This window comes from Conger conger, chromosome 15 (assembly GCF_963514075.1).
Source record: "Conger conger chromosome 15, fConCon1.1, whole genome shotgun sequence".
In the NCBI taxonomy this organism is placed as follows: domain Eukaryota; kingdom Metazoa; phylum Chordata; class Actinopteri; order Anguilliformes; family Congridae; genus Conger; species Conger conger.
The window spans coordinates 34,709,561-34,732,126 of record NC_083774.1 but is presented as its reverse complement, the minus strand read 5'-3'; the positions used below and the strand labels follow the sequence as shown (position 1 = coordinate 34,732,126).

The window sequence follows — 22,566 nt, the reverse complement described above, 5'->3', positions numbered from 1 at the left end:
GAAGCTAGACAATCATATGATTGAATCATATGATTAAAAACATTCCCAATCATGGATCACGATAATCTATTTTGACAATCTCACAATGTAAAAACAACCTGGGGAACCAAATCATTTAAAACCGGATTAGCTATGCACCACTGGAACAACGGAAGTTGGTCAGTCGGAAGCAAGAGATGACTTGGAACACATCAGACAAACACTTTTAATGAAACAAAAATGTATTATAAAATGGGGGCCCCCTCAGGATCCGCTGCATAGCCACACCTCACCTCGACTGGAACTAGATCATCAATGTTATTGTTCTTTTCTCCCCCACAGTAAGTAACTGCATGCTGATTAAGCCCCATGTTTATTGTGTATGCTCTCCCATTGCTTTGGAATCCATTACACATGTGTTCAGCAGTGTGGTGCACAGAGAGTAGGGAGTGGGGTCTCATCACCTCGATCGCTTTAAAACATTACATTTCATTACATTAATGGCATTTGGCAGACGCCCTTATCCAGAGCGAAGTACAGCGAAGTGCCCCGTAACCAGGGACAAGTGCACTGAAAGACCCTACAATTTCAAGTGCTAAGGCTACAATAAGAAGGACTTGGGCCTATTTGATTAGCAATGGATTATATCTAAAACCGTTTGCATACAGCACAACACGATAGAATGATTTACACTTATAAACAGTAAACAGCTTGCATGTGAAAACAAGTTGATTGTTGTCACTAGAAAAATTGGATCAGAGATTTTTAATTCTCAATTTTAGTTCTGCGCCTCACAGCAAGGTCCTGGGTTCGAATCCCCGTCGGCCGGGGCCTCTCTGTGCAGAGTTTGCATGTTCTCCCCGTGTCTGCGTGGGTTTCCTCCGGGTACTCCAGTTTCCTCCCACAGTCCAAAGACATGCAATAGGCTGATTGGAGAGTCTAAAATTGCCTGTAGGTATGAGTGTGTGTGCCCTGCGATGGACTGGCGACCTGTCCAGGGTGTATTGCTGCCTTTCGCCCAATGTATGCTGGGATGGGCTCCAGCCCCCCTACGACCGTGTTCAGGATAAGCGGGTTAGGATAATGAATGAATGAATGAATGAATGAATTTTAGTTCTGTCTGTGCTAAAGATGCCCTCTTAGTATTAAATCAAATTCATGGTTTTTGGACCTCATAAACATAGTTCTAATGGCATACTGTACTATTTTTTTAAATATATATTCTGTCTAATTTGCAACTTCAACACAAGACATAAGCAGTTTCATTTTTCAACGCTATAACATGATCAACACATGAACCACACAAACCTCTTTGAAGATTTTATTGGCACAGCAAGATGTCGTGCTAGCAGCATCGGTTGTGGTTCCACAGTGAGACATGCTCCAATTCTTCCATCATCCAAGAACCGCGCCTCACATTCAACACGTTTTTTCTCGCTGATTTGTATCAACTTACAATAACAATAATTTACTACAAAGCAGCCTTGATTTCATAAGTTACATTCCTGATTGTAAGTAACTACAGGAAGAGCAGTTATGATCACTACTGAATTCATGCGCACAATTTTGGTCAGTAAACAGAAGCCTTGGGTTTTATGACATTGACACTCGAGCACGCTGTACACATTGGCATTCAATAACTGCAACAGCAAGGGGGCCAGGATGCGTTCTTCTGGGGGAACATGTTTCACACAAATCGAAAGGCAGAGGTGTGATTTAACAAGTACATTCTACAGGTGGGGAGTTGGCGAAATCATCCGAGGGTGCCGGGTTTAAGAATCTACGATCTGCTTGGGGTCGTGCTTCGTGCGTTAGACGATGTAATCTATCTCAGAATAGAGCGTGTCCGTTAAATCCTCTTCGCTGGAGGAGTTCTGTGGTTTTAGACACAAGAAGCCACGCCTGTAAAATAAAATAAAAACATGTCATCATTAAAACTATTCAAAAGCACTGATGATGCATGTGTGTGTGCCAGTCATTGCACATCCGGTCAGGAAGATGAAAAACCATCTATAATACAAAAACTGAGCCGTGGTGGCGCAACAGGCGAAGATGCAGCAGAGCGGACTTGCAGTTGCAGTTTGTTGCAGTCGCACACGGAGGATACACTTGGCAGGGTTAGTGGGATGGCCACATACAGCACCTCAGATCGCCTCAGAGTAACAGTCTAATTGAGACCAGACGGCTCGGAGTAACAGTCTAATTGAGACTAGACGGCTCAGAGAAGGCGTGTCACTCTCAGGGTCGCTAGGTCCTACGGGTCATAAGGCGGTGTATCCCCAGCTAGCAGCAACTGGATTAGATAGGGTATAATAGGCTATCAAATTGGGAGAAAAAGGGAAAAATTGGAAAACTGAAAATGAAATGCAGAGAAATGATCTCATTGGTAGCCAAGGCTGCGTGTAGGAAATCTGGTAGGACAAAAGCCCAAACGTCTTTTCAATAATAATTTCCAATTATTATTTTCATAGAACCCTATATGAATTTTACCTAAACCTTTACTGAGCAGTGAATTGCATTTAGAACAACCCAATATTCACTTTATCAAAGCACTGAAATAGTGCTACCCAGCTTGTGAGCCTAATTTTTTGTTCATATACCTATTACGCAGTGAGGAATGTCATTGACTGATCACGTCATGTCCTAGAATAGGGTGAAATAAATATTCCCAGTTTTTTCTTCATGGTTAGGTTCACTTTGACCACCCGGTGTCCCCATAGTAGCAGGCAAGGCTTATCCTTTTCTCTGATTTACTCTCTATTTCTCCTTGTCACGTTGTAACACGGGGGGAAAAAAACAGGATGGTCTAAAAGAAAAATGGCCTGCTGTGCTTACTCAATCTGACTGGAGTGCCCTCGGCCGATGAGAACGTCTTTATCCCTGAGAGACGTCCTCGTTTCCGGTGCTTCTCCAGCCCTGGGCCGTGTGACAGGGCTGGACCGCGTGACGGAGCTGGACCGCGTGACGGGGCTGGACCGCGTGACGGGGCTGGACCGCGTGACGGGGCTGGACCGTGTGACAGGGCTGGACCGCGTGACGGGGCTGGACCGTGTGACAGGGCTGGACCGCGTGACGGGGCTGGACCGTGTGACAGGGCTGGACCGCGTGACGGGGCTGGACCGCGTGACGGTGCTGGACCGTGTGACGGTGCTGGACCGCGTGACGGGGCTGGACCGCGTGACGGGGCTGGACCGTGTGACGGTGCTGGACCGCGTGACGGGGCTGGACCGCGTGACGGGGCTGGACCGCGTGACGGAGCTGGACCGCGTGACGGAGCTGGTCTGAGGGTGGCTGGGAGCCGCGAGACGGCGAGCGCCCCGCGGGCACGCAAGACGAATGCGCCGGCCGGCGCTCCTGACAGGCCTGGGCACAGAGCCGCCCCATTTAGAGCAGGCCAGGGCGTGCCAGAGATACGGCTGTGACTGGCTGCCTCCGCAACAAAACCCCCACCGTCCAAACAAACCCTCCCTCCCCCCTCCATCCTCCCAAAAAATAAAAATAAATCACCCGAGGGTAAAAACGTTCAGGTCGTTTGAGGAGCTGCTGGACCGGAGCAGTGAAATGAGCGCATGTCGCCCATGTCACAAACAAATAAATGCGTCCCTGGGCTTTGGGTTTAAAAAAGAATTGTGCAGAGTGATGTCTTTAAACCTTTAAACCTGAAGGCCACTTGTGTTTGAAATAAGGTGGAGGGAGCCCGTACATGAGGTTAAGGCACCTGCAATCAGCTTTTGCCTGTTCTATGAGAGCCAACCCAGGCAGTCAATCGGATATGAGCTTCCTGGAATGCTTCAGATTTATTTTAATGGAACTTGTAGCATTTTAGTAGTGCTGTTCATCTCCCAATCTCATAGTATATTATAGTGAAGTTGGGGAAACGTCATTCAGCAGCATTAAAGGTCCATCCACACCAAGAACGATAACTATAACGATGACTAAAAATATGTGGTTTTAAAAATCGATCCACTCAAGTGGGTGGCGGGCACACCTATAACAATATCACTGAGATCACTTTGATGTTTTCCAGCTGCACGAACGATAAAACACTGACAGCCAATCGAAATCCAAACAAATTTACAGGGCGTCACATGCAAAATGGCAGATGACATAGCAGAGAGACTATTTACAGAACATCGTTCAGCAGTGTGGATGCTCACATAGTTATTGTTATCGTTATAGTTCTAGTTCTAAGTGTGGATGGGCATTCACGCCTACAAAGAACAAAGTGCTGGAAAGTCTAGTGGCTCCTTGTCTAAGATGAGGGAGGTCCTGGGGAGGGGGACGGGCGTGTTTGGGTAATAAATGGGAGCGGGAGCTGGAGGTAGGAGGTGGGGGACTTTGGGGTTGGAGGAAGGGGGCTGGTCTCACCCGCGAGGCTGGCACTGGAGCCCCCCGGCACAAGGGCAGTGTTCACGGGGTCCCTCTCCCTCCATGTCCCAGGACAGCAGCTCCATCAGGTGGCTGGGTCGGCTACGGCAGTGCTCGCCCTCCACGGGCGTGGTGGTGCACACCGGGAAAAGCAGCGCTGGCCAAGGGAGGAGGAAGCAGGTCAGATAGGGAGAGGGCGAGAGAAAGGACAACGCTCTGCTTCACTATCGGGCCTCCGGGCGTGATGGATGGTCATGGCTAATTCGGGCTGTGCCAGGACACGGTGGTAGCTCTTTGCTGTAAGCCCACAGGAATTCTCAGACTCAGGCCTGGTTTTCGTCAGACGTATTTTGGAACCGTTCAGTTGGGAAACTGAATTTTAGTTGCTCTACAAGGAACAACATGGTGATGCTCAGAAGTGCTGTTTCAGCACATATATATATCCCCACGCATTGCTGTATTGAAAAGAGCAGGTTTGTTCAACAGTTTCAAGCAGCTGTTTTACCAGACCTTATCAGCAGATTCAGGAGAGGGTGGACTGGATGTACCTTTGTGGAAAGCACAGCAGAGCTCTGTGTTGCAGTCACTCTGGTATTGACAGATGCTGCCTGGTTGCCCCTTGGTGGTGTTCTCAGAGCACTGGCCCCACACACACAGCTGGCCTGAACAGCATTCCTCGTCCTTTGTGCAGGGCTGAAAGACACAAATAAACACAAATGCAAGAAAGCACACAAACATGCACAAACACACGCACGCATACACATACCCCCATGCACGCACACACACGCATACACATACCCCCATGCACACACACACACACGCATACACATACCCCCATGCACACACACACACGCATACACATACCCCCATGCACACACACAGACACAGTGTGTTAACACAACAATGGGAACATTCACAACCATCATCATCACTAGCATATCCTCCAGGAATAAAAGCAGACTCATGTAAGAACTGAATGAGGGACTCATTATCTTGGGTGGTGTGTACTTCAACAGATTTTACTGTAACTTTGATATCTAACCAAAATCTAACCATAATCTAACTCCAGTGGTTTATTTTTTTGCTTTTTATCCCCAATACAGAATAACGATTAACAGCAAGCACCACTTTATCGCAAGTCAGACTTGGACAGTGGTGAGTCGGAGGAAGACCTTTCACATGTAACTAACCTCCATGATATGATGCATACATGAGTGATGAGGGGGGGGGGGGGCTGAAATAAAGATGTACACCACGGTGTGAAAAGGATATTGATTGGAGGGGAATGGAAAATTGACAGACATTTGATCGACATGTGTGAAGTAGTACTCATTATTATTAATTATTATTAATTAATTCAAGATTAATTCTAAAATTTTTCAAATAAAGCATTTAATTCCCCAAAAAGAGGTTCCACAATAATTGGCACCTCTGGTTTAACACACCTGGCAAAGATGACAGCCAAGTATTTTCCTGTAATTGGTTTGGAGAGATGTTTGACCATTTAGATGTTTCTGCAGAACTTCTCAGAATCATTGATCTCCATGGGATACTCTTCAGTTCAGACCACAAGTCTGGAGACTTGAAATAATCATTGCCATTTCTATGAGGTTGTTGATGTATGCTTTGTCCAGCTGGGCATCCACCTACGACCAAGTGTCATCTTCCTAGCAGAGGCAACCAGATTTTCTTCCAAGATTTCCTGGCACTTTGTTGAATTCATTGTGCCATTGATAAATGGCGCCCCTGGACCACTGGGTTACTTATCGCCTCCCTCACCATCTCCTTCCTGTCCGTGGGGATAATATACACTTACAATCTATTCCTGGTAAGTTCTCCTGGCCTTGTCATTATTACACCTACAGTGCTAAGTGGTATGTTTAACTGTTTATGTATGTTTTTGTACCCGACTTGTGATGGTCAATTACCATCTGTGTCTTCCGAATTTAGTTCTTTGGCTTTTCCCATTCTGATTGTTCCAATGCTTGTTACCTCATTTTTATGCTCAAGTGAAACAGGAAGTGATGGAATGACACAATATAGTTCCTTTAGACTGAGATTAACTAAATGAAAGTAAAATTGTATTGCCAATTTCACTTTGTTTGATTTTATTTACAATAATTGTTAGGGTGCCAATTATTTTATTTTTCAGAAAAAAATGTGATTACTAAATAAAAAGCATTGAAAAGAGAGTCAATAAAAGAAAGTATATGGTTTTCCTGTATGTTTGAATAGAAAATATATATAATTATTGTTACATATGAAATATACATATAAATATTGTTTATTATACGCAGCATTTTTTCTTCACGCCCCCTGGTACATGATGCCATTAAATCTTGTAAAAACTTGTTTTCCAGGAAGTGGGTGGAAAAAACTTTGGTGGTGGAAATACAAAAATACAGAAATATTTAAAAGTACATATTTAAAATGTATTTTAAATATATACTTTAAGACATATGGTTATGAAGAATTATCTAAATTGGGGGAAAAGTTTTTATTTCAGCTTGTCTTGAACAGGCATGCTAGCAGGCAGCATTGACTGGTAGTGCACAATGACATGTGGTCATCCAGTTCAACCGATGCCCTCCCATTACCGGGCGATGCTAGAGCCAGCATCACCCTGCTAAAGCCAGCATCACCCTGCTAAAGCCAGCATCACCCTGCTAGAGCCATCATCACCCTGCTAAAGCCAGCATCACCCTGCTAAAGCCAGCATCACCCTGCTAGAGCCAGCGTCACCCTGCTAGAGCCAGCATCACCCTGCTAAAGCCAGCATCACCCTGCTAAAGCCAGCATCACCCTGCTAGAGCCAGCATCGCCCTGCTAGAGCCAGCATCGCCCTGCTAGAGCCAGCATCACCCTGCTAAAGCCAGCATCACCCTGCTAAAGCCAGCATCACCCTGCTAGAGCCAGCATCACCCTGCTAGAGCCAGCGTCACCCTGCTAAATCCAGCATCACCCTGCTAAAGCCAGCATCACCCTGCTAAAGCCAGCATCACCCTGCTAGAGCCAGCATCACCCTGCTAGAGCCAGCATCACCCTGCTAAAGCCAGCATCGCCCTGCTAAAGCCAGCATCACCCTGCTAGAGCCAGCATCACCCTGCTAAAGCCAGCATCACCCTGCTAAAGCCAGCATCACCCTGCTAAAGCCAGCATCGCCCTGCTAAAGCCAGCATCGCCCTGCTAAAGCCAGCATCACCCTGCTAGAGCCAGCATCACCCTGCTAAAGCCAGCATCACCCTGCTAAAGCCAGCATCACCCTGCTAGAGCCAGCGTCACCCTGCAGGGCTGCCTGCCACAGACAGCAGCATGGACATGCTCCGACCGTGGAGCCCATCCGTGCAGTATAACAGTGCCTCGTTAATCACCATGTTAAATTAAAACCTTTTCTTTGCTTCAAAACCAGATCACTAAATTGCATAGCTCATGAATTACATATGATAACTAGCCTGAGGGTGGATTCTAGCCTGATCTTGACCAGTGGCTTGAGTGTCCTGACTCAGTCCCAGCATTGATAATATTTGCATCCATAATACATTAATATAAAAGTAAAAATGTGCCTGCAGGGAGAGTTCTTTTTAAAATGTAAAGCACAGTGTTATTGTACTACGTTTACACATTTAAGAAGTTGCCCAATAGATTTTGGTCCCTTTAGAGGAAACCTAGTGTCACCTCATTGAGGAAATGGATCTCAATTGGAGCTTAAAATTCATTGTGACAGCTTGCACACAGGTGGAAGAAAAAAGACTCCCTGCCCTGGTCTCATTGGATGAATGGCTTTCTCCAGATTGTCTACATGGAGACATTGAGCGCTCAGATTCATGGAGCCAATTACAGAAATTGGATGCCTGGCATTTGGCAGCTGCTGCTGTGGCGTTTTTGTTATGAATTCGGGTGTTATGATTTTTCATTTGGATTGTCTTTTGACCATGTTCTAAGGCCAAGGGAACTGTGGGTGTTGCCGTGGGGTTTGGGGTGGGAGTGGTGTTTTAAGGGGGAAAAAACTTTGATTCTGTTTTGAAAAGTTTTGTTGAATAAAAAACAAATGCATGGATACAGACATGATAAGTTTTACGCTCAATATGGCAAATGCATCCATCCATCCATCCATTATCTGAACCCGCTTATCCTGAACAGGGTCGCAGGGGGGCTGGAGCCTATCCCAGCATACATTGGGCAAAAGGCAGGAATACACCCTGGACAGGTCGCCAGTCCATCACAGGGCACACACACCATTCACTCACACACTCATACCTATGGGCAATTTAGACTCCCCAATCAGCCTAACGTGCATGTCTTTGGACTGTGGGAGGAAACCGGAGTACCCAGAGGAAACCCACGCAAACACGGGGAGAACATGCAAACTCCGCACAGAGAGGCCCTGGCCGACAGGGATTCGAACCCAGGACCTCCTTGCTGTGAGGCGGCAGTGCTACCCACTGCACCATCTGTGCCACCCCAATATGGCAAATGCAAACAATAAAAATAGCTTTCACTAGACAGAGGAATACATCTTTATTATAGATGTATAACTGTTTATTACACCCAACACACCCCTTTCCAAGGTCTTTTTCCTCCCAGACTCCGGCATATGGATTGTGATTACTGGGAGGTCGCCCCTGCTCTAGGATGTGTGCCATTGTCTATACACTCGGCTTCTCGGTTTCCAAATGTCCCTGCCAAACATATCGCACCCAAACGCAGGACAAAGAACACGCTGTTCTTCGGCCCTGCGTGGAAACGGGCCTTCCGCACATAATCCTTCACTCTTCATAGCCTTGCTTCCGTGCGTATATGTTTTCACATCGTCTGTGCTGTGTGTGCTATACTCTCAGTATGTTGTGTGTATACGTTTTCACATCGTCTGTGCTGTGTGTGTTATACTCTCAGTATGTGAGCACTAGGGGTCCGGTGGAGGCGGGCACACACCATGTCAAGGGCCTTGCAGGGCAGGCACCTGGAACGCAGCGTCTCGTAGAGGCAGTAGCGGCCCTTCTCGCAGTCCTCATCGATGATGCACTCCTGCAGGGAGAGGACACGACTCGGTCACCGTGGGGAACGACGCTGACACAGCAAGCTGTCTGTGCACTTCCTGCTCCAAGGGCACCCCCCCCCCCCCTCCCTGCTCCCCAGCCTTCTCAGTTACACCATAGTCACACAAAGCTCACAGCGTCAATCATCAGCCTGACGCACAGAGCACTGAGGCCTGAGTACAAGGAACCACATCAATTCATTGTGTATTCATCCAGTGGGACTAACAGAACCTTCAGGACATGGCATGTGATACAGAACTGTGCCATCTGTAATGAGAATTCCAGTGTACCAACTCCTGTGGGAACTCGTGCGGGTCAACGCTCAACTTTACCGAATGCAACAGCAAAGATGATGCTATCTATCCACGGCTGGCCGGTCTCATGGGACTTAACAAACATTTGTGTCTATGTTTATTTTTTTTCTTGTTGACATCGATTGCAGGTTTTTCACCGATAGGATAGATGCTTTTCGCAAGTCTACTCCCATGTCCCGCTCTCTCCACATCTCTCCACGAGCGGAAAAACACTTCTGTGTGCAGCTGCGAGATCCCACACAACTATGTGGGCTGTCGAGCGTGTCAGCGTGTGCTACGTCTGGTCTCTTAGTGAATCACCTGAACCAGAGTGTTCATTTTCCCTTTGTCACGCAGAAGGGGAACTGTTTGCATATGCATCATAACCCTCCTATTATGTTAACAGTTTATAATCGCTTTTATGGTAGGGGTCACATTTACCCCAACAGTTTAAATACACGCAAAATTATTGCAAAAGGAAGTTTTTATCCATAAATATGAAATATCGCTCAGAAACATCTCATTTTAAAGCCTGAGGTGCAAGAAGTGAAAGTTTGCCGCCTGTAAGGGAAAGTGCAACCAGAATCATCCACAAAGAAATCTGAGATAAAAATTAAAATGGTTGTATATTTTCTGACATATTATACAGTTACAGAGGGTCAAAATAAGCTCATACAGCACATGAAAATTTGTTACAGGCCTTCTGAAAACATAGGATTATGTTTATTGTATGTTTACAATTTAATCCCACCAAAATAGAAAATTTAAAAAATCATACAGTATCAAGATTAAAAAAAGGTTAACTGGTTTTTACGATATGTCAAACACTGAATTGACCCCAAACATAATAAGACATAATAACCCTTTGTTCTTGCACTCAGTAAAAACAATAGCACACCAAAGTACTTAACTCTCCACAAGATTAATCTTGAATGTTTCCATCATGTAGAAGTACCGTGCTAAAGAGAAATTCAGTTTTCGACTCAAGTCAGGATTCGTTTCATTAAAACTGAGGCTGGCAACAATAAACTCCAGCCATCAGCAATAAAACAACTTTCAAGGCATTAAAGGGCTTTTGATGGTGTTGCTCAGCTCAGCCATCCTTTTGTACAACATAAGCCAGATGTTGCTGTGGCTTGGTGCATTTTCACAGGGTGCGGAAACTCCACTAACTTGCAGAACGCTGCCCAGTCCCCCAGCAGCACTTAAACTGGGAGATTTCCCTCTGCTCCCCCAGCTCTGTCTAGACTGGTGGGATCAGCCTATTTTCCAATGAGACACTGGTTCACCTCCACACTCCTGGCTACTGTATCCTGCACACCCTGTTCAAGTGGCTCAAGAGTGCAAAGACAAGTGTGTTATCTCTCAAAATGGCACTCTAAAAAAAGCAGGGAGGGGGTTGGGTTGAGTAGCAGCACCAGTGAAAGTATATTCCCCCAGACAGGGGCAACTCCACTGAAGTATCACAGAGGGAGAAACCACAGAGCAGAAAGTCTGAGCTCATATTCACTCCATGGAAAAATGAGACCAACGGCCACAAAACCATGCAACTGCAAAACTTTACTACAAATGCATATTAAGTCTATGCTCTACCCTGTTATTTATCCATTGATTTTCCATTACTTCAAGTCGTACTCAAAGGCTTTTTCTGATAGACACTTTTTAAAAAGGAATAAAAAATAGGGGGGCGGGAAAGACTCAAAATGCAGAGATTGGATGTAATTTGCTTCTTGTTTAAAAATAGCATTTTGTTATTCTGAGGGACTGCTCTGAGGGACTGCTCTTGGCAACAAGGAATGTTGACTATTCTAGGTGTGGTCTTTTTTGTTTTTGTGTAGTGGTAGTTTTTGCTGCACTCTCAGAAATAAAGTGTGAGTGGAGGTACACTTTTGGATAAAATTTCCCAAATGTTCTGTACCCTGATAGTACGGCAATGTTCTCTTTTGTTCTCTTTATGTTTTCCAAGCAAAAAGGTACAAGGTATAATTAATCATATTAATTATATATCGCAAGGTAGGGGTACAAACATTTGTACATTTGAGGCAATTTTCATGCCTTCATCTCCTCTGTTTCAGCCCTGAGAGGTCAGTAAGCGAGATAGTGAATCTCACATAAGGCCTACAGTGAGGCCTTTCCTAAGCCCTACCAGCACAGGAGCAGAAAAACAGCAATAACATTAACAAGGGAAAGTGCAGCGAGCCCCATCTTCCCATGATGACTGCAGGCCCTTACGTGATTTAACCAGCCACTTTCCATATGTCCTATCCAGGTGTCTCAGACGGCAGGGGTGTGTAATTTCAACACCCGTGGGCACCATAAAGTACTTACCTCTGCTGCAGTCTGGAGGGCAATAACCCCAAAATAGGCCCAGTGTGTTTATAGCTTTGTTTTATAACACACAATATGGTTAAACTCTGGGGGAAATTCAGAAATGGCACCATGGTGAGTGCATGATATTATCCAGCGTTTAAGATACTGTCACATGATTCTGCCTGTGTTTACACTATCTAATATGGCCTTTAAGACACAGGACCTAAAATGGGAAACTGGGACGACAGGACACATCTCCTTAGATAAGCTATTTCCTGTTTCGGCGCGTTCCCAGAGCATGCAGAGAGCATAGATGAATAAAGCATGGGAGGTGGCCTCCATCCCCACACATAGGCGGCAAATTAAGAGAATGCAGAGAGAGGCCTGTGCTCAAAAGAGTATTTTTAATCAAATAAAGATGGGCCGTCTCTGGAAGGTTTGATAGGCTTCTTTCAGTCTGTGCCGGATCCCTTTGAAGATGGCGGGTATGACTCACGGGGACCAGGGAAGAAGTAGGCCTCTTGTTCTGCCAAGAACAGCGAATCCACGTCTGCCCGCTTGCTTCACAGGAACCGACCAACAGCAGTTAAATAAATGAACCAACTGCTCTTTTTTTCAAAGGCTGCTACCCATTGAACACTTGCTGCCGAGTTCACGACTGAGTTCTTCTGACATTGTTGGGAGAGAGGAAGGTAAGTCTGGTTGTAACTGGTGGCGTCTGCATGATGCCAAAGAAGTCAAACCACTTGGGACTCAGTCTAGGCTACGTCCTACACCTGCGCTGTGGTTCTGGAGGGCATGTGCGAACGCGGGGGCGGAGGGTGACTTCTCTTCATCAGTGCCCCCATCAGGAGGCTGTGGCTCATATGCCTCTGTGCCTCTTCATCATCACCAGGCTACACCGTTCGGCTGGGCTTCTGGGGCCGTCAAGCACAGATGTGAAGGCAAACAGAAACTCATTTGCCTGCTATTTAAGAAGAACAAACATCCGTTTCCTGGACGTAAGTTGCCTTAGTGACAGGATCAGCAGGATCTGCAGATAGGACCGATGGCAGCAGAAGAGAGTGGGACGTTCAATCTCTTAAATACACTCAGTGAGCATTTTATTAGGTATTTATTAAACTTATTTTTTAGACTTATTAAGTCTTCAGCTGCTGTAGCCTATCAACTTTGAGGTTTGATGCATTGTGTGTTCCGATATGCTTTTTCATATACCACTGTTGTAATGTGTGGTTATTTGCGTTACTGTCACCTTTCTGTCAGCTTCGACCAGTCTGGCCCTTCTCCTCTGACCTCCCTCATTAACAACGCATGCCCACAGAACTGCTGCTCACTGGATGTTTTTTGTTTTTTGCACCATTCTCTCAAACTCATTGACTGTTGTGCGTGAAAATCCCAGGAGATTACTCAAACCATCCTTTCTGGCACCAACAATCATTCCGCAGTCAACGTCACTTAGATTACATTTCTTCCCCATTCTGAGATTTGGTCGGAAAAACAGCTGAACCTCTTGACCACGTCTGTATGCTTTTATGCGTTTAGTTGCTGCCACATGATTGGCTGATTGACTATTTGCATTAACAAGCCGGTGTACCAGTCGAAGGTGATCACCGAGTGTATACAGTGGTGGTGGGCACATTTATTCAAAAGACAGTATCGTACACCCGACCCAACGTCATTCAGTAACAAAGTGCTCGGCTGCTGTGGCTGGAAGCGGACCTTCAGCAGCCCCCTGTCGGTCGGCCATTCTGCATGGGCCAGATGCAGCTCTGCACAGCGCTAATCAGGGCTAAGGGTTTATCTTCTCCTGTCCATCTGCTGTCAGGCTAAGTTGACATTAGCCTGACTAAGACTATAGGGAAACTATATGTGCTAACAAGGCCAAAGGTTTTATTGCAATTTTAGTCCATGACAGCAACCAGAAAAGGCAAAGCATTGAAAGCTCGCTATTAGCTGTTTACTGTAATATCCTGTATTCTGCCTGTTAGTTTATTCTGTGTTTTTGTAACTTTATTATTTTTCATATTCATATCTGGTTTCAGTGGCAAGGATGGTGCAGTGGGTAGCACTGCCGCCTCACAGCAAGGAGGTCCTGGGTTCGAATCTCCGTTGGCCGGGGCCTCTCTCTGCGGAGTTTGCATGTTCTCCCCGTGTTTGCGTGGGCTACCTGTCCAGGGTGTATTCCTGCCTTTCGCCCAGTGTAAACTGGGATAGGCTCCAGTTCCCTGCAACCCTGTTCAGGATAAGCGGGTTAGGATAATGAATGAATGAATGAATGTCTGGTTTCTGTTTACATTCATTGTTCATTGCACTCGTCCTCCCCTCTGATGTCTGTGTCTTAATGTAGTTCTCAGCCCTCGCTTTACTTGCTGCCTGCTTTCGCTCCATTCATGTTTGTAGATAGCACTAATCTACTAATCCCAACTAACATAGAATTTGTAAAGCAGTACTTATATTAACACACTAATATGTTCGTCTAACTAACTTACAAACATTCTCTAGTTTTGGCTCTTTATAGTTTAATCACATAACTAACATATTCACATTCTCCCTATTTCTGCACTGCTCTGTAGCTCCACCTCCCTGTTCTATCTCTGATTGCCTGCCTTAATTCTGCGAAGTGTTCGCACCTGTTCTCTATCACTACATTTCTTAAGTCTGTGCAATTGTCTACTCCCTAATCCGGAGCCGTTTGTATTACATGTGTGTCTATGTGAATCCAGTCCCACATCTTCATGCCTCCCTTGTTATTGTATGATTGCCCTTTCATGTGTCTCACCTGATGTCTATTTGTTAGACCGCCCTCATTCCCATGCCCCGCCTAGGTTGTCTCACTCCTCTGTGAATTTAAACCCCAGTCTGAGTCTTCACCTTTGTCAGAACGTTGATCATAATTTCAGAGCTGATTGTGTGTAAGGCTGTTATTTCAGTGCTGATTGTGTCTAAGGCTGTTATTTCTGTGCTGATTGTGTCTAAGGCTGTTATTTCAGTGCTGATTGTGTCTAAGGCTGTTATTTCAGTGCTGATTGTGTCTAAGGCTGTTATTTCTGTGCTGATTGTGTCTAAGGCTGTTATTTCTGTGCTGATTGTGTCTAAGGCTGTTATTTCAGTGCTGATTGTGTCTAAGGCTGTTATTTCAGTGCTGATTGTGTGTAAGCCTGTTATTTCAGTGCTGATTGTGTGTAAGGCTGTTATTTCAGAGCTGATTGTGTGTAAGGCTGTTATTTCAGTGCTGATTGTGTGTAAGCCTGTTATTTCAGTGCTGATTGTGTGTAAGCCTGTTATTTCAGTGCTGATTGTGTGTAAGCCTGTTATTTCTGAGACACCCTTTTGCCTGACTTTGAGTTTGCTTATTCCCTTTATTGTCTGCCTGTAATTTTTGGCTTTTGATCCTCAGTTTGTTTACGACTCTCCCTGTGCCTACTCCTCTGTACCTCTGCCTTTGTGATCTCCTGAATTTTGACCTGTGAACTGTATTTGTGACTTCCCTTTTGCTTCTCGATTTTGGCACTATGTCTATTGGATTACCTGGCTTTGACCCTTGGACTAAATAAAGACGTTTTTGGAATACTGTGGTCTGCGTTTGTGTTTCTGGCTGTGAGCATCACAGTTTACATCACAAAGTAACCTCTTTCGTCATGGGGGCCTTTGTATTTAGCTCAACGGGATAACTGTATCTCTACCTTCTAATCTTATCTCTAATCGCTAACAATATATGCCTGCATCTACACAGGTAGTGACTGAAATGAAAGGAAGCAAGAAAGCATGAATCCTAATCCAACGGTATGGGGTTCGGGGGTTCCATAACGGTGTGGGGCATCGTTTGTGTGAACTCATATCTGTCACCAGACCTGAATATAGTCAAATGTTTATGGGATGTTCTGTGAGGATTCTCCAGACAATATTTTCCAGTTCCACAAACTATGTTAATTGACTTTCTGATGCAAACAGGTTGTCATATTCCTCCTACAGAAATCCGGACACTGGTAGATGTGTGCAGACCACACTGGTCACAATCATCTAGTCCTCATACTGAACATTTTTCCCTCATCACATTGTTAATTTTCAATTTGTATTTTTTGCTGTACAATATTATTTAGTTCAGCACACCATCCATTTTCTGTAAAACATAGCAGAAAACCGCCACTCACATGATGAACCTTGTTCTCTTGGCTACTGGACTGGATCACGGTTCTGGAGAAGTGGGTCTCTCCTGTTCTGTTGTCTGTTACCTGAAAGAGAGGACCTTTTTAATCAGATGATGTCCTGGCATGGTTTGGATGAACCTATATCCTTACATTGTTTAAATTACATTAGATTAGTTTCAGGTTTTTGTTTTAGCCCAGCACAAAGAAAGCCATTTCTACTTATAAAATTGTAAAATTGTAAAATAAAACTCCTAAATCCAGCCCTTTTCAGATAAAACTGAACACTCAGTCAATCATTACTGAATGGCACTTCATCCAGTGTTAAACATAGATCACACTTTTTTTTTGTTTTGGAGAAGTAAGCATTTTAAATTTATCGTCTTTTTCCAACCGGTTGAGAATGTTCTCCTCGTAATGCATCACATGAGGATAACCACTACCCTTATCCCTCCCCTATAACGCATGACCCATAATTTGTGCTGCTGGCTTCTAGGCAAGACAATGCAAATATTTGGCTAACGTTAGGTTGACTTAAATTTGAGTGCCTTTTAAGGACCATTAGACTATTTCTGGTTATATTCATTTAGCTAGCTTGTTAACCTTAGCTTGCTTTCATAAGGTGACATTATCGATAATTATCATTGGATAAGTGCGCATCCTTACCTTAGCTATTGATAGTTGATATACTAAGTTAGCCAGCTTGTGAAAATTCAGTCTCCCAAGATGGGCATGTATCATGGAGATAGCTATGGTACCAAACAACAATGTGTGGAAAGTGGGAGCACGGTCTGTCATTCATAGCTAATTGACAGTAACACGCCCAGACAGTTTGGGTGAATTTTTAAAGTGGGAAATTTAGTCTTAGAAAAATAAGTTTTCAAATACTTCAGTTTTAAATGACGGAATAATAAAACAGTGTCACATTCAAGCACCATGTTACTCCTTTAAAGTATTTATTTTGGCTTTTAAGGTCAACAGCGATCTTGTTGACCGGCTAATTAGTGGAATCAGGTGTGTCAAATGAAAACAAAAACCAACAGACAAACTGGTTGAAGTGATATTGGATGTAATGTGATACTTTAGGAATGACACAGCATTGGGTCTACACTGTATACACTCAGTGAGCACTTTATTAGGTAGACCTGTAGACCAGCTTGTTAATGCAAATATTTAATAAGCCAATCATGTGGCAGCAACTAAATGCATAAAAGTATGTAGACGTGGTCAAGAGCTGTTATTCAGACCAAATGTCAGAATGGGGAAGAAATGTGATCTAAGTGACTTTGACTGTGGAATGATTGTTGGTATGAGACAAGGTGGTTTAAGTATCTCAGATCTCTTGGGATTTTCATCTTCAATAGCATCTAGAGTTTGCAGAGAATATCCAGTGAGTGTTGTTAATGAGAGAGGTCCGAGGAGAAGCCCAGAATGGTCGAAGGCTGACAGGTAACGCAAATAACTGCATTATAACAGTGGTATGCAGAAAAGCATCTCTGAACACACAATATGTCAAACCTCTAAGTGAATAGGCTACAGCAGCAGAAGTCTAAAAAACACATGAAAGACTTATAAAAGTCTAATAAATGCCTAATAAAGTGCTCATTGAGTGTACATTTGCTTCTACACTGCCATATTTCTTTTTTTTTGTGCTTGGCTGTACACTGGATGCAAACGGACTGCTCTGGCAAAGCATAAAACAAACGTACAGTGCAGGAATGCCAAATAGTAAGCAGGGAATCTCTCCTCTCAATTCAGTCCACTTAAATTTATTTTGCTTCAGACTGGCATGAAATACAGTGGTAATATATAAATGATCAAAGCTTTGTTTACTGAATAAGACATAACCCTCACCCTGCAACATTATAATTATTATTGTAATTGTATTTTGATAACGATAGTTTGATTATTAAATCTGTATTTTAACACAAAATAAAATTCAGCATTTACTAAGCTTAAAGAGATTAAGCATCTTAAGTCTAACCTCATAACTCTTATCTTTTATACATGGAATCAATCTGGTTGCCCTTCTCTGAACCTTTTCCAGAGCCTCTATATCTTTCTTATAGTGCGGTCCCAAGAACTGCACACAGTACTCCAAGTGTGGTCTAACAAGAATATTGTATAAGGTGAGTATAATTTCCTTGGGCTTATACTCAATACTCCTGGCTATGTATCCTAGTATCCTATTGGCCTTTTTTACTGCTACCACACATTGACTAGAACCCTTAAGGCTTTGGTCAACTATGACCCCCAAGTCTTTTTCAACTTTGTACCCCGTATAAAGTAATCCTGCCTTATATTTGTATTTCCCACGTGTAGAACTTTACATTTAGTTAGTATTGAATTTCATTTGCCAGGTTTCTGCCCACTTTTGGATTCTGTTTAAGCCTTCCAGGATTACTTTAGTAGATTCCAAGCTGTTAGCTAAGCCTCCTAGCTTCGTATCATCTGCAAATTTAACTAAATTAATTTCAATGCCTCTGTCAAGGTCATCTATGTAAATGAAGAAACGCAGCACAGAACCCTGTGGGACTCCACTTCCCACAATGCCGAGCTTGGATAAGGCCCCTCCTACGACTACTTTTGTGTCCTTTCCAAAAGCCAATTCCGAACCCACTTCGAAATGGCTCCTACAATTATTATCGTCCTCATTTTTATAATGAGTTTGTCATGTGGTACCTTATCGAATGTTTTTTGGAAATCCTTGCTATCATTAAAACACTTGGTAGCTTCCTCAAAGAAAGCCAAAAGGCTTGTCAGGCATGACCTACCTTTACAAAAATCATGATGGCTATCCCTTAGATGTTATTATTTTCAATAAATAATTCCAGTTTGTCTCTAATGATAGATTCCAGTATTTTACATGTGATACACGTTAGACTGACAGGTCTGTAGTTTCCTAGATTGCCCCCCTTTCTTATATATTGGTCTTATATTACCTTGTTTCCAGTCATCCGGTATTTCTTTCTGAAGACTATGTAAAAATACTGGTTTTAAAATGATCTCACTTAACTCTTGGAACACCCTTGGGAATATGCCATTGGGACCTGCTGCCTTATTTGTCTTTTGTTTATGTCATCTATCTAGTATCCCCTTATGTCAATATTGGCTAAGACATGAGTATTGAATATGCCTTCCAGCTTATCAGTAACCTCCTCACTGGTAAAATTCTCAACAAAGCAGCCATTTCAGCAATATCTTTATTCTCAGACAGCAGTTGTGAGGGTGCTGGAGTTGCATACTAGCAGTTTTTCAGTGTTTTCCATCAAAAACAAACTTGATTTTAATTAGTAAGCAAATATGAAAGCTCTCTCTCTCTACCACCCCACCCACCCCACCCCCGACACTGTCTTGTTCCCTCTCACACATACAGTGGGCTTCAGAATTATTGGCACCCTTGATGAATATGCACACAAATACAGTTATTGACCGGCTAATTAGTGGAATCAGGTGTGTCAAATGAAAACAATACTTACGACAATATGTGCAAATTAGTGTGCTTAATGATTAATGATATTTACAATAATTGTTAGGGGTGCCAATAATTTTGTAAACAAAAAATATGATGACTAAGTAAGAAACATTGAAACATGAGATGATTTTAAACATAAAAAATAAATCATTATCCATGTTGTTTATTGGATTATTTACCTCCATTTTTATTAAGGGTGCCAATAACTCTGGAGCCCACTATACATTGCACGCTTGTCTTTCTCAAACTGTTTATCCCTTAAACTGTCGCTGTGTCGTCCAGTAGCACAATGTGGTACCTTGTTGATCTTCTCTACCGTGTGGACGGTTTGGTTTCCCACCGTCCTGTCCGTGCTGCTCTCCTCCTGGTAATTTGGCGGAAGGTCATGTACGTACAGGATCGATCGGGCGCTCTCATTGTCCATCTATAAAAAGAGCACTCATAAATAAGTCTACAGTAGTCGCGGCTCACAAATCAATAAAACTGGGCGGGTCGTTCTGTATAGCCTTACAGGGCAGATATAACGAAATATAATGCGGTCTCCGATAACCTGAAACTTTCAATTCACTAATCCACATGCATACTATGAAAGTTGAGGTTCAGGATATTTTTATTTATACAAATAATACAAGTTATAATTATAAAAGTAATAGATCTGTAGCCTAAGCCAATTATTAATTGTATATTGTTTTCTTATTTATGCTATTTCTAACGGTGATGAAAAAAATACTAGATTAAAATTCAGCAAATAAGCAAAACAATTTCCATTGTAGTCGGCTATACAATGAAATATACATTATTAATAATCTTGCGCTTAAAGATCATGTGGTATTCTGTGTAAAAGTTACACATAGCACAGTAGCTATTCGTTAAGCCCGACAGCGGATACAACACTATTCATTGTTTTGTGGTCGGTGCAGCAAAGAAACCGTCCTTAGTGCGACAGTACCTGGTACACCGCCTCCTGCAATTTATGCTGCGTGTCTTCCATCAGCTTTTCCACTTCCCTGAACATGTCGTTCAGTTTCGCGTGTCCCTGAGACAAATTAGCCTCGATGGTCTGGGTGATGTCCTGATCCACCGCGGGTGTTGTCGCTTGCGTTGGAAAACCGTAGACCACCATCGCCAGGGATGAAATCAGCGCAACAAGCCGCACCATGCTTACTGCAGAAGCAGGCATCCTCGCACGATCCCGTCTCACAGGACACTGTCCGTATGGAGCTGGCTATGCTGTTAACCTGGACCACTGTCAGGAGAAACCCAGGAAAACGATGTTACTCTCTGGTCAGCACAATTAAAGTGACAGAGCTCATTTAAAATCTATATTCGAAGCAGAGAAGTAGAAGTCAAAGTTGACATAACATGTGGAAAACTATACTTTCGTATAATTATTTGTTAACCGCCACGTACCTTTTCCTGTGGAGGGGATGGATTGTGTATTCTCCGTTACATTAGCTATCTGCGTTGCCTCCTTCTGAGCATTCCCATTTACTTACTCCTTACACATCGAGACAATGATTAATTCTGCCAACGAATGGGTGGCACACTGCAGTTGGCCGGCTGTCTGACTCTCTGAGGTAATACTGGAACATCTGCGCAGTATCTGCGGAGACCTCCGGCAACTTTTTATCCCACCTTTTTCATTTTGGTTTACCACTTACCGATCTGCGTCTTTTTGTTCTCAATACACGTTTAAACGAGCGCTATCTATTTTATTATTATTATTATTATTATTATTATTATTATTATTATTATTATTATTATTATTATATATTTTTAATGACTAACAATTACTTGGAACTAAGAATTTACAGGGCTGAAACTCCATAGGCCTAAATCTATGGCTTTAGGTACTATTTAATTAATGGTTAATAACTATATATATATATATATATATACACTGAGCACTTTATTAGGCATTTTTTAGACTTCTACTGATGTAGCCTATCCACTCAGAGTTATGATGCATTGTTTGTTCAGAGATTCTCTTCTGCATACCACTGTTGTAATGTGTGGTTATTTGCTTTACTGTCACTTTCCTGTCAGCTTTGACCAGTCTGGCCATTCTCCTCTGACCTCTCTCATTAGCAAGGCGTTTCTGTCTGCAGAACTGCTGCTCACTGGATTTTTTTCACCATTCTTTGCAAACTCTAGAGATAAGTGTGCGTGAAAATCCCAGTAGATCAGCAGTTTCTGAGATACTCAAGCCACCAACAATCATTCCATGGTCAAAGTCACTTAGATCACATTTTTTCCCAATCCTGATGGTTGATGTGAACAATAACTGAAGCTCCTGACCCGTACCTACATGATTGTATGCATTGCACTGCTGCCATACAATTGGCTGATTAGATAATCACATGAATAAGTAGATGTAATAAAGTAAAAATGTTCCAAATAAAGTGCTTGGTGAGTGTATACATATATATGTCAGAAAGCTAAATGACAAACCATGACTAAACATAGATATAGCCTACTTTTTACAGTTTTGTTGTATTACAATTATAAACAAGACTAGACACAGTTCAGTGTTAAATCAACTCTTACAGAGTATGTTACATACTGTATGGTCCCAATTGAACTCGTGCTGTATGCAGCCTATCCTAGTCTGTTAGAGTTTAATTAACACTGGCCATTGTCTATTGTGACACACCCGTAGTGATTATGAATGAAATAAACACACATATAAAAAGAAAGTCATATACTGACTACTTCGCTAATAGCCAATTCATTAAATTAGCAAGAAATCAACAAATTGAAAGAACTGGTCTAAGTTTGCCCTCGTGTGGTAAAATGGGGCATCGCACGTTAGTTGTACATTTACCAATAAAACACATCGCCCCGTGTCAAAGAAGTAGGCTGCACTGTAGCGTTCGGATTTACCTTTTGAAAGTGCAATGGTAGGCCTATATGGAAACGATGGCACATTTTATCTGATCTTTTGTAACTTACTATTCATC

General features: G+C 43.2%; 1 protein-coding gene across 2 annotated transcripts; it reads right to left on the bottom strand.

Annotated features, from left to right (window-relative positions):
* Positions 1-1,286: 1,286 nt before the first annotated feature.
* Positions 1,287-21,170, bottom strand: LOC133111722 (dickkopf-related protein 3-like). 2 transcript variants are annotated; one of them, XM_061222274.1, is made up of 8 exons: positions 21,017-21,170; positions 20,556-20,852; positions 19,905-20,030; positions 16,138-16,218; positions 9,280-9,372; positions 4,896-5,040; positions 4,348-4,504; positions 1,287-1,881 (listed from the first exon to the last, which is right to left on the bottom strand). In XM_061222274.1, the coding sequence occupies exons 2-8, from the start codon at positions 20,784-20,786 to the stop codon at positions 1,791-1,793; spliced, it is 924 nt and encodes a 307-aa protein (XP_061078258.1). In that variant the 5' UTR covers positions 20,787-20,852; positions 21,017-21,170; the 3' UTR covers positions 1,287-1,790. The 2 variants fall into 2 exon arrangements, with proteins under 2 accessions (XP_061078258.1, XP_061078259.1); XM_061222275.1 differs by lacking the exon at positions 9,280-9,372.
* Positions 21,171-22,566: the final 1,396 nt, after the last annotated feature.

What these genes read in the sequence shown, in the direction of transcription:
- LOC133111722 (XM_061222274.1), bottom strand. Translation starts at nt 20,786, where the DNA reads ATGCCTGCTTCTGCAGTAAGCATGGTGCGGCTTGTTGCGCTGATTTCA. An exon ending in TGCAGGAGGCGGTGTACCAG is followed by an intron (nt 20,031 to 20,555) that starts GTACTGTCGCAC and finishes CTCTTTTTATAG; the next exon opens with ATGGACAATGAGAGCGCCCG. An exon ending in CGGTAGAGAAGATCAACAAG is followed by an intron (nt 16,219 to 19,904) that starts GTACCACATTGT and finishes CCTCTCTTTCAG; the next exon opens with GTAACAGACAACAGAACAGG.